The following is a 12,365-nucleotide window of genomic DNA, read 5'->3' as shown; positions in this document are numbered from 1 at the left end:
TTTGAGTCCCTCATATCGCTCGAGTCATTATCATGTCCACATATATTTTATACATAATTGTCACTCATATTTAATGATATATATATATATATATATATATATATATATATATATATATATATATATATATATATATTCAAGCCACATATGTAATTAAGAATTGATGTGAAAATAAAGGTAATTACCGCAAGTGAAAAAGGGCGAAAACAATATTCAAGATCGAAAGAGCAAAAATAATATCCGACTTGGAAAATTTGGATTTTTAATTGAAAAGTTTAAAGCGAAAGCACTTCATTTCTTTTAATTAAGAAATTCTTGAATTAAGAAAAGGGAATTTTTAAGCTTGTGATTATACACTACGAAACTAGGGAGTTACGCATCTCGTTACTGGTTCCTATTATGTTACGTAACAGATGGCACAATGCTCGCAATCTTGGGATTCAGGTTATTTCTTCTTATATATACCGTGAAGGAAATTGTTGTGCAGATAAGTTAGCTGCTTTAGGTCATTCCATGGTTGGTGAGGTTTGGCTGGACACTCTCCCTGATGCATTAAAGATTGATTTCTTTCGGGACAGATGCAGGTTACCAAACTATAGATTCCCCTAATCTGTATTTTAGGTTGATTTGTTGTTTCCTCTTTTTCTTTTTCTATTTTTTCGCTGTTTTTGGAGGATTTTGGTCTAGTCCCCCCTCCTATTGTAAATATTTTTCCCCCTTTCTTAATAAATTTTTCGAATTTGGCGGCATAGGATGGAAGTCTCTCGGGGTGCTAACCTATAGTTGGGATGTCAATGATGCCTCTTCCTGTCTGTTCTCTCTTCTAAAAAAGTTATTTATACTTAATTTAATAATAACCCACTTGTTTTGACTTGGGACCTTTTAGTATGTTCCTTCTCAAAGTCACATGTTCGATTCTCCCCGATGTCAATTTGGGTGTGATTTAGCTTCTTCAAACAAACAAAAATAAGAATTAATATTTTTTGGTATAACAAGGCTAATCAAAACAAAAACAACAATAAGAAAAAGATAAGAAAGAAACCGTTTGCATATATTAATTTGATTAAATTTAAATTTAAATTGTAAATAACCTTTTGCATAGACAACGAAAAATATTTGTATTTTCGCTAAGATAAAAACATCTTCATATAAAAAGAAAAAAAAATTCCCTTAAGCATAATTTAGTTGGTAAAAGTAGAATACATTGAAATATTTTTGCGCCGTAAGCATAAATTCTTCTACCCAATGAGCTATTTGACATAAAAATATATCAAATTACTTACCTTTTGATATATTCTGATTGTTTTTTTTACAGGTTGTTTATTTCTATCCGTTCTTATCACATATTTGAACAAATCAACTTGATAAAAAGAAAATATGTATACTAAGTCTTAATTTTGAAAATTTAAATATAATTTATTAATCTTAAATAAAAAATTGATGGGTTTTCAATATTTTCTTTCTATTTCTTAATGTAAACAAGGAAACGTTAAAATGATTTAACTTTTACCAATTTTAAAAAATAAGATGATAAGTACAAAAACTAACATGTAAGATATTTTCTTATTCTTTTACTTATATGGTTTTGTTTTGTATCAATTTAGTGTTAAGAGTTTGATAATTTAATCATAAAAATAGTTCAAATTTCATATGAGACAAACTAAGAAACACTGTTTTCACAAACTTTACCCCCAACTTTTCTCTCCTAATCACGCGATTCACGCTTGTGCAATAGCTCTTGGGAGACAGTTTGAGGGAAAGAGAGAGGTGCAATAGAGATAAAGAGATGGAAAACAAGCTCATCACATTGAATTCAATGCAAAACATATGATCAAAACCATGACTCAACTCTTACACAAAGGTTCGTTTGATCTCTCTCCATATATGAAAAATGGAGTTCTTAAATATGGTATTCAATCCTTTTAATTGATGTATCGTCACTTATGTGAGTTATCTACTTCTCGATTTCATCATTTTAAAAAGAATCTTTCAATCGGGGAAGTGAATGCTTAGATTAATTTTCTGATTACAAAAAAGAAGTCGCTGAAAAATCTAAGCCTTAAATGTATAATTGACTACATGTTATAATACAATCACATTTTGTATATTTGTTATTGCTATCAACTATAACTTTTTGCCTATGTCTTGATATTTTTGTTGAATTAACAAATTCATATCAAAACAATGCAATTAGTGGTGGTAGTTTGGTTTTGATGTTTTTGTGTTGGTGGTGGAGTTTTATTTTGTTAGGACCTCTGTTGTCAAAGCGGCGGGGCCACCTGAAAAATAGACGCAGTGCATGATGCGGGCGCGTATCGAGGTCTATTTCAGTAACGCAAACACTAATAATAAAAGATATATTATTATCTAAGGAGTAAGAAAGTATGAAAAATATATATTTAATATTTTAAAAGTTAAAGATAATTGATTGGTTTTTTGTTTTAAAAATAATTAGTTTACTTTTATTTTTACTAAATATCTAATTGATATTTAGTATTAACATAAAATATATTTAGTATTAATATAAATGAAAACTATAATTAGTATAAATATCTAGTGTTAATCCCATTGTGTATACTTTTTTTTATAAAAATAAAAAAGAAGAATGTCCAAGTATTTAGATCCGGTTTCAAGCCCCATTATGATCCAAAGAAAATGATCAAAAAATAAGACCCACTATATAGATCTCAACCCAGCCCAATAAGGTATTATAAAAGTGGCTCATCTAATTATACAACCCTAATTTTTCTGTAGCCGTCACCTTCTATGTTCTTCCTCATCTATCTTTTGTCAATGAAACACAATAGAGAGCAAGCATAAACCATCAGATCTGTAAAATCCATCTTCACTCACAAATTTTTCCTCTTTCTTTCATCGTTCCTCTTTCATTTCTTATCTGTTTTCTTCTTTTTTACTAGAAAAAGGATGAAGTGAACACTTTAAGTGAAGAAATTTCATGTATTTTACACAAAACCCATGTAGCGATCGCTTTGAGCTGCACCACTCCAGCAAAACTCACCCACTTTGAGTGCTATCTCCAAAAACTCCGCTCTGTTGCAGTCTATGGCGGTTTGGCTGTTTTGGCCTCGATATCACCGGTAGCGGCCGCTATTGACAACAGAGGTTAGGACTATTTTGATCACCTTTCTTTGGTCTATAATTTTTCTATGCAGAATTGATTCTTCCTCTTTCATTGAGATGTTGTAATTGAAAACAAAAAAAAAAATCTTCAAAAAAGATCCTTAAGACATTTAATTTGAGTCATCTCACTTATATGTTATTCAACTTGAACTTTTCATTCATTTTGGAACTTTTGACACTAGAAAATTTTATGGGCTCTAGAGAACACGCCATTAATATGGCCAAGGAGGAGATAATTAAAAGAGTTATAAAATCACCACAATCTTCTATCTCTTTCTCTATCACTACCAATTCTTGAGAAGGAGAAACAAGTGAAAGAGCAGGCTGCAATGTGTATGCATCCAAAACATGTAACAAAACTTTCATTTCATTTCACCGCAAAAGAAAAGAAAAAATGTGGAACGGGTCCTTCATGAAAACCTTTCAACGGCACAAAACCAATGATTTGAAAATATTGAAGTTTTATGTCAACTGCTGATGTTAACTAAGTGAGTGGTTGTTTTTTGTTTGTTATGGAAGTGGCAAAACAATCTATCTTATGGAATTGACAACCACTGAATTAGTTAACATCAACATTTGACATATAACTTTTAATATTTTCGAATCATGGGTTTTATACCGTTGAAGGGGTTCATGAAGGATCCATTCCACATTTCTTTTTCTTTTGTTTTGAGTTGAAATGAAGTGAAAGTTTTTTTACATGTTTTGCATGCATACACATTGCAACCTGGTGTTCCACTTGTTCCTTCTTCTCTAGTAGAAGAATTAGCAGTGATAGAGAAAGGGATAGGAGATAGTTGTGGCTTTATAACTCTTTTAATTATCTCCTCTTTGACCGTATTAATGGTGTGTTCTCTAGAGCCCATAAAACTTCATAGTGTCAAAATTTTCGAAATGAATGAAATGTTGAAATTGAACAACATATAAGTGAGAAAACTCAAATTAAATGTCTTATGAATCTTTTCTAAAGATTTTTTTTTTTTTTAATTACAACTTATCTATAAAAGAGGAAGAATCAAATGCGCGAAGAAAAAATATAGACCAAAGAAAGGTGATCAAAATAGTCCAAAAAACTAAAATTCCACCACCAACATCAAAAACCAAAATAGTCTGAAGTTTGTATGCAAGAAGTGATATTTGCAAAATATCTCATAACAAGAGCCACCATGATGAAGAGGGTTACTATAATTTGTAATGATTCAATAGAAGCAGCTGAAAACTTGTTGTCAGTACCAAAAGCTTCCGGTGATTTAATTTGTAATGATTCAATGCAAGTAACGAATAGAATGAGTGATACAATTTGTGGGACCGTGATTGACTGCCGTTGATAATTTGCCGTATTTACGCAGTTATGCATTCTCGACCGTCCGATCATTATTGGATGGTCCTGATTTGAGAACATAATTATAAATAAAAATTAAATATTTTTTTCTGAACTGCTTGATCAAGATCAAACGGCTATTAATCTAATAAATGTGTGACTGTGTGAAAAAGTTGACCATAATGAATCATAATTAATTTTTATGGATGGTGTTTCCCAACTTATATTTAAAGCTATATTTGTAAATAAATTTGTCAGAGTTATTGTAGAATCACATCTATATTTACATCATCAAAGTTCTTCCCCTTTTTCCCTAAGAAAAAAAAAAGTTTTTCCTCTTCTACTTTTTTATGAACGGTGTTTTCTTATAAAATTTTAATTTTAATTAAATGTAAAAATATAAATGGTTTTTTCTTTTAAATTATAATAAATCTAATTAATCATGATAATTTATTTCAATGTTATTTATAGGTATAATTGAGATAATGAAAAATAAATATAAATACACTCACCTAGTTTGTTACACTTTTTAAATGATAAAGGAAAAAACTGTACATTTGTGTTTTTTGTTAGAGATAATGAAGCTAATCTTTATGACTTCAATGTTGGATGTAGAAACCAAAATCTTTTGCACAATCATTTTAAAAAATTTAAAATATTTTAGACTTGGACTATCAATTTTAACCCGGTCTCTTAATAAACCCGGTCTCAGAAGACAAACAATGAGAGAGAATCTCTTAAGTGTTTGATCAAGCACCTATGTTGGCTAAGAGTTCATAAAGCTTGATGGGGATTAAGGGAAATTGTAGTTTTAAAATGAAAATTCTTTAATTCCAAAACCCTATAAATAATGAAAGAATATGATGGAAAATCAAGGGCTTTTCGAGATATCCTAAAATGAATTTACTTTTTTTGGTAATTACTGGATTCAAGTTCCATTGCAACTTTTACTACCCTAGTTCTTCATCCACAATTAGGGGTGGAAATAGGTTGGGCCGAGATGGACTATGCTTAAATAGGTCGAGCCTAGTTGAAAAAACTAAAGCTTAAGCCTGGCCTATTAGTCTATCAAATGTTTTATTTTAAGTATGACCTTACCTTTTTCCTTATTATTATTGTTATTGTTATTGTTGTTGTTATTATTATTATAATTATTATTATTGTTATTATTATTATCATCATCAGTATCATTTAGTTACTCCTATATTCCCTCGAAGTGATTCAAGTTGAGACATGTTAGACATTAAATGTCGATACCTTTTTCAAGGTGTATTTTCCACCGACAACTATGTTTTCTTCACACATAAGACTTAAGTCTCAAACTTTCACAATTTTGTTTTGATTCGGAAAAAAAAAAAAAATTTGTTCATACATGATCAGTTATAGTTTTATGAGTCCCTCACATCGCTCGAGCCGTTATCATGTTACCGGCCAATAAGCATAATTTCTTCTAGCAAATAAGCTATTTGACTAAAAAAAAAAAAACAAATTACTTACCTTTTCATCCGTTCTTATCACATATAGAACAAACCAACTTGTTGATAAAAAAAAATTATGTATCCTAAGGCTTATTTGAGAAAAATTTAATATAATTTATTAATCTTATATAAAAAATTGATGGGTTTGAAAAATTTTCCTTCTATTTCTTAATGTAAACAAGGTAACGTAAAAATGATTTAACTTTTACCAATTTTAAAAAATAAGATGATAAGAACAAAGACTAAATGTAAGATATTTTCTTATTCTTGCACTTAAAAGGTTTTGTTTTGTACCAGTGTAGTGTTAAGAGTTTGATCATCAAATCATAAAAAATAGTTCAAATTTCACAAACTTTACCCCTAACTTTTCTCTCCTAATCACGCGGTTCGTGCTTGTACAATAGCTCTTGGGAGAGAGGTTGAGGGAAAGAGAGAGGGTGCAATAGACATAGAGATAGGGGTATATTTTTTTTGGTTACAGATAGGGGTATTTTGATCATTTAAAGAGTAAGGAAAATTTAGTTATTTTAGAATGAAGTGTATTTTAGTAATTTTGGGCATGGAGAGTTATTTAATGAAATTAGTAGTAACTTGAGTAATTAATGGAATAGTGGTGTATGGGTAATAGTGAGGGTTTTAATGAAGCAATTGTGTAGTAATATTTTATGAGCGATTAAAAGTTACTATGCTCATTAGTGAATGTGAATAAACCCAAGAGTATATAAGATATGTAGTCTTTATGAAAATTATGTTAAGAGCTCATTTGTCACAATTGAAATAAAAGAGGCAAAGTGGGAGAAGAAAGAAAAATTGAGAGAAAGAGGAAGAAAGAAGAATTTTAAGGGAGAAGAAGGTCTAGCTTGAAGAAACTCAAAAAGGAGAGTAGATTAGAGCTTAGGGTCTACCTTTTGGAAGTTTAAGGTAAGAAGGAAGTTTACCTTACCATTTAGAGATTATGAATGATAGCTTGTTTTGGATCGATACAAGAACATCCGGTGATCTTTGCATCAATTTGAACTAATTTAAGGATTATATATATAAGTTTTAAGTGCATAAAAAGCTTATAATCAAGCTTGTAATTATGAAATGGAAAAACATTTAAAAATCCAAAACACATAACCAAAAAATAAACACAAGTCTTACACCAACTTGGATTGTTCAAAACCAAAGATTATTCATAACAAAAATACCTTCTTTTTTTCCTAACAATAAGCACTTATCTAACATCCATAATTTCTCTTATATAGTACCTCATGTTTGAAGGATAGTTTGAGAGTGATCTTTGAATATGATAATAACAAAACACTTTTTATGCTAGGAAGCTCTTCACCTTAGGGTTGTTACCCATTTGTTAAAACTACCACTATATTTTCTCGCAAAGATTGCTCCAGGTTTAAGATCAAAGGACAATTTAGAAGAAAGCTTTGGGTACGAAAGCAGACAATTAGTTGCTACAACTTTGTTCCATGAGCAATCATCCAAAAACCAAAGTGTAATATTCTCTATAACTCCACCGTTTAATATTAAGTACTTAACAAATTCATATTCAAACTCTCCACCTGTATATCCCCTTATACAAAGAGACTTTAGTTGGTAAATGACACACCGACATGGCTCCCTTTTTTCCCAAAACAAGACTCCAGGATACGGTAAACAAGCATTGTCATTCTGATCAGTTACGCCACCATTGTAAATGTAATCCATATTGACCTAGCAAAAATTGAAAAAAAAAAACATTTCATGGATTATAGCTAAGTAGTTCTTAACTACTATTAATTAGGTCTTATGCTGTAAAAAAAGAAAATTAAGTAGGACTTAAATCATGGTCGCCTTGTGGTCACCTCAGAATAAAATATGACTAATTCGACTACAACATTTTTTTCACAGACAAAAAAAAAATCATATTATGACTATTTTTATTGCATATTCAATCTAAGACCTGTATGATTCAACACATATAACATTAAATAAGTATAGTTTTTAACATATGGCTGAAGTAAAGCCTAAACGCACCTGATTATTTATTTGAAGATTCTTTAGTTGATGGCTGGACTTAAGTGCAAACGAAAGAGCTATTGCATTTCTATTATTTGTAAAATCGAGGTCGAGACAGAGGGTAACCAAATTGTCAAATATACTTCTCATGCAACCATGGCGAACCTAAGAAAATAAGGACAGATTGTTATAATAACATACATAAATATATAATGTTAAATTATGAAAATTACAATAGGGCTTAAGTTATTTACATAAATTATTGGGTTGCAATAAGTACCAATTACTAACATTGATTCATACGCAACTCAAAACATTGGATTATAAGGTTTTGCATATATACATTTAATTAACTGGAATTAATAAGGTTTTTTTTTTTTCTTCTAAAAAAACCTTACTAATTTCAATTAATTAAATTAAATGTATATATATATATGCAAAAAGCACAAACTATTGACATTGATTCATGGGCAAACTAAAATATTGTAGAACTCCAAAGGTTTGGTCTAGTGGTAAAAAGATAGGTCTTGAATTCGAGAGATCCTGGGTTCGAGCTCCGCTAGTGCCTTTGGAAGGAGGTAAATGTAAATATCTTTGTTAGTGCTCTTTGAGCCCGAAGGTCTTCCATGCCTTGAACTGGGGTACCATACCCTCACCCTAAAATATTGTAGACATGAGAAGAAAAACTCACTGAAATGCCGCTGCAAATTTCAACAATATCTCTTGTTGCTAAATGCCTCCCAAGATTCTTCACATCATTGCAAATACGGATAACATGGAGATTTGGGGTCTCGAAAATTAGATCTTCATTATAACATATAATGGTTCCAATCTCAATCACTTCAATTTTAGTTGCAGAAATCAACATCTTATGCACGGTCATATCAAAAAATTTAAAATATTTGAGACTTGGGCTATCAATCTTGACCCCATCTCCAAATAAATTACATTTTTTAAGGGTGAGATTTTCAAGTGACGAACATTGAGAGAGAATGTTTTCAAAATCATTTGATTCAACACGAATATTGTTAAGGGTAAGAGTGTTCAAAACCTGGTGGGAATTAGGGGAAAGTGTAGTTTTCAAATAATAGTTCTTCAATTCCAAAACCTTAAAACTAGTTAAAACATCAAAAGGCATACAAAGGATTTCACCAAATATCGTCAAATGACAACTAATATTTTGTAGATCATGGGATTCAAGTTCCAATGAAACGTTTACTACCCCTTTCTCTAGTAGTTTCTTCATCCACCTTACAACATCCCCGCTTGCACAACTCTCTAGCATATGTCTAATGCTGCAATTTTTCAATGGACCGATATGATTATCAATAGTTGATTTCATCAACAAGGCCGCTCTAGCAATTGGATCCAAAAATGCATTCGCATATTTAAGAGGTATCTGTCATGCACAAATTTTAGGAATCTATATCATATTTCGAAAGAATTAAGAATCGAAGTTCATCTATTTTATTACAAAAAGGGAAGTAAAAACATGGAATTAGATTCTCTAGTATCATTTCTAAACAACTCTCAAACAAAATCTGAAACAATTGATTAACCTAACTTTTTTATACTTTTTTAATAATCTAATTGTAGTATTGGAAAGGATGGATGAACTAGAGAGAATTAAGTCCAAAAATTAAAAAAACAAATCAAAAATCATTATTTCACCGCAAAGAGATTTACATTTTAGAGTTAATAGGTCTTTACCCCCTGTAATATAGGTCATTTCTGGTTTTTCATCCTGTAAAATTTTTATTTTTATATTTTTGTTTCGATTTACCCCCCTAATAGGCCAAACAAAAACGAAAATTCCTTGAAAAAAAAATGGTTTTTGTTTGGTTTATTAGGGGGGTAAATCAAAACAAAAATATTTTACAGGGGGTGAATAAAAATAAAAATTTTACAGGGGGGAAAACCAAAAATGACCTATATTACAGGGAGTAAAGACCTATTAACCCTACATTTTATTAACCTATAATCGTAAAACCTATAAGAAAAAAATTTGTAAATACTATTAAATGATTTCTCTAAGAGTGTACCTCTCTGCGAAGCATTGCCAATTCAATGCGCTTATTTTGATCATATTTTTCAATATAAACTTTGATCAACGATTTCAACATTTCTCTTTGGTCAAAACTTAGTCGCGAAGAGTATTTCCACATTGTTTTCCAACGATGGGAAAGCACACTAGTTCTCGCAGCATCGGTTGCCGGTAGGAAAGAAACTATATAAGTTAGAAAGACATCAGGAAGATTGTTGAACAAATCTTCTTCTTCATCCGCTCCTTCCCCCATTCTTTGTTCACTTGGTCTGAAGAAGGATCTAACAAAAGGATAGCAATTATTGGCTTTTATAAGAAATGATAAGAAAATGAAAGATGAAGGAGCATGAATTTTGTTTAACTCTTAGTGACAACTCAATATTTTTCTCTATCATCTATATGATTAGGAAAACTAGACCATGATCTTTTTATATGGGAAAAGCACATCTTATAGTCAAATGATCTATAATAAATAGATCCCTTTTTTACTATTATTTATTTATTTTTATTATGATTATTATTATTATTATCTGGTCAAATAAGTAATCAATTTATTTCAAATTTTAATTAATTAATTGTATTTATTTGAAGTTTAAATCCAAACCTTTATAATATTCTCTCTTTTTTTTGGTCAAAACCTTTATAATATTCTATTTTTAATACTATTATTATTTGGTAGATTGAGTCAAAGTTAATTCCACGCCCGTTATGATTCTTGATAGCTTACTAAAAAAAATATTAAATCATGGTAACTCACATAATACAACATTGACCATTATAAATAATTATAAAAAAATCTACAACCTTTTAGAGATAAATTCTATACCGAACCTGAAAAGGAAGGAAGTAAGCAAATAATAAAAAGTATTTTTTTTTTTTTTTCGTTGTGACTACTAAAATAGTTCCATCTCCCTAAAACAAACTACTAAATAGTTGCGTACACAATTTAATTTATTTTAGTATATTTCTATACCATATGAAGGATTTTGATTACTATAGAAAAGTTATTTATTTATCAATGGCGCCGTTTTTTTAAGGGGGTAAATAGCACCATTTATTAGTTTCAATGGATCACAAATTGGTATATGTTGTGTTAATGAAAAATATTTAAATTTAAATTTAAGTCTGTTGGAAGATTGTGAAAATAATATCTTCTTTTCATGAAATGAATCCACCCACGAAGTCCTTCAATGTGAGATAAAATTGTTGTTGGGCTTAGGAGCTCACCTTAGTCAATCGAAAATTAGGAGGTTCTCAAAAAATTGGACCAGGAGTGGCGGAAGAAAAAAAAAAGTAACATTTGGCATCTTGACCACAAGGATTGTGGATAGGGGTGTGCAAAGTTAAAACCAAATCAAAACCAAAATCAAATATTGGTTTTGGTTTTGTTCCTGAAACCACTTCACTAAAAATCGATTTTTAAGTACAACCAGTTTGGATATGGTTCAGAACCGGTTTGAAACCGGTTTGTTAGAAAAACCAATTTTTTGAACTAAACTAGTTTTTTTTATTCAAACCGGTTTTAAATCAATTTTTTTATTCAAAATCCGGTTTTAATCCAGTTTAAAAAAAAAACTAGTTTTTTATTTTTTTTTGCAAATTCTAAATTTCATTCAATAACATATATCTACTTCAAAAATAATCAAACCGGTTTTAAAACTAATTTTCCATAAGTTTTGTAAGTCACAACAAAATCAATCCAATCATTGTACACCAATAATAGTTACAATCATCCAAAAAAACTAATTAAATCTTGTGAATTGTGATGCAATCATCCACCAAGAGAGCTAACACAAGTAGAAATGCAGTCACCTTTTGTTTAAATTGAATTGCCATTTTCTGCAAGTCTGAGACAAAAAATTCAAAGAAAACTAAGGATGAGGACACAAATGTGATTAAAAACCTCAATATAAATGTGTTCATAAACTTAAATATATACCATGTCACAAGCAAATCCTATAATTTATACAGGAGTAAAACAACATAGCAAGCATACATTTAAAAATGCTTTTAAGCTTTTGAACCTTGCTTAAATTACAAGGTGTGGTTCTTTACCTTTCTGAAGTTTTGTTTTACTCAAAAGTGAATGTAAATGATTGTGAATGATTGTCAGCACAATATATCTTCTATACTTTTTCTTTTTTTTACTGAGAACAACTAATTGACTGACAAGTTGTAAAACATTATGTTTTGGGGGTCCATCTTTCCAGCATATTATGGCATATTCGAGCAGGATATCATGCGTTCACACAATCAACATATTTGTAACCGATGAATTAAGATAGGATGGATCAAATTTTAAATTTGATATTTTCGATTTCGGAAAGAAAATCTACATGTTTTTGAAACCGTACAATCCTGACCCAACGGCTACCAATACATTGAT

The 12,365-nt window shown here is 30.1% G+C and overlaps 1 protein-coding gene across 1 annotated transcript; it reads right to left on the bottom strand.

The window, feature by feature from the left end:
* Positions 1-7,266: 7,266 nt before the first annotated feature.
* On the bottom strand, positions 7,267-10,232 carry LOC25487122 (putative F-box protein At3g58860). The gene is made up of 4 exons (XM_024777096.1): positions 9,978-10,232; positions 8,627-9,334; positions 7,954-8,100; positions 7,267-7,650 (listed from the first exon to the last, which is right to left on the bottom strand). Exons 1-4 carry the CDS (start codon positions 10,230-10,232, stop codon positions 7,267-7,269), a joined length of 1,494 nt encoding a protein of 497 aa, XP_024632864.1.
* Between the last annotated feature and the right edge of the window lie 2,133 nt (positions 10,233-12,365).

This window comes from Medicago truncatula, chromosome 2 (genome assembly GCF_003473485.1).
Source record: "Medicago truncatula cultivar Jemalong A17 chromosome 2, MtrunA17r5.0-ANR, whole genome shotgun sequence".
Taxonomy (NCBI): Eukaryota; Viridiplantae; Streptophyta; class Magnoliopsida; order Fabales; family Fabaceae; genus Medicago; species Medicago truncatula.
The sequence above is the reverse complement of the archived record's forward strand: the minus strand, read 5'-3'. Positions and strand labels throughout refer to the sequence as shown.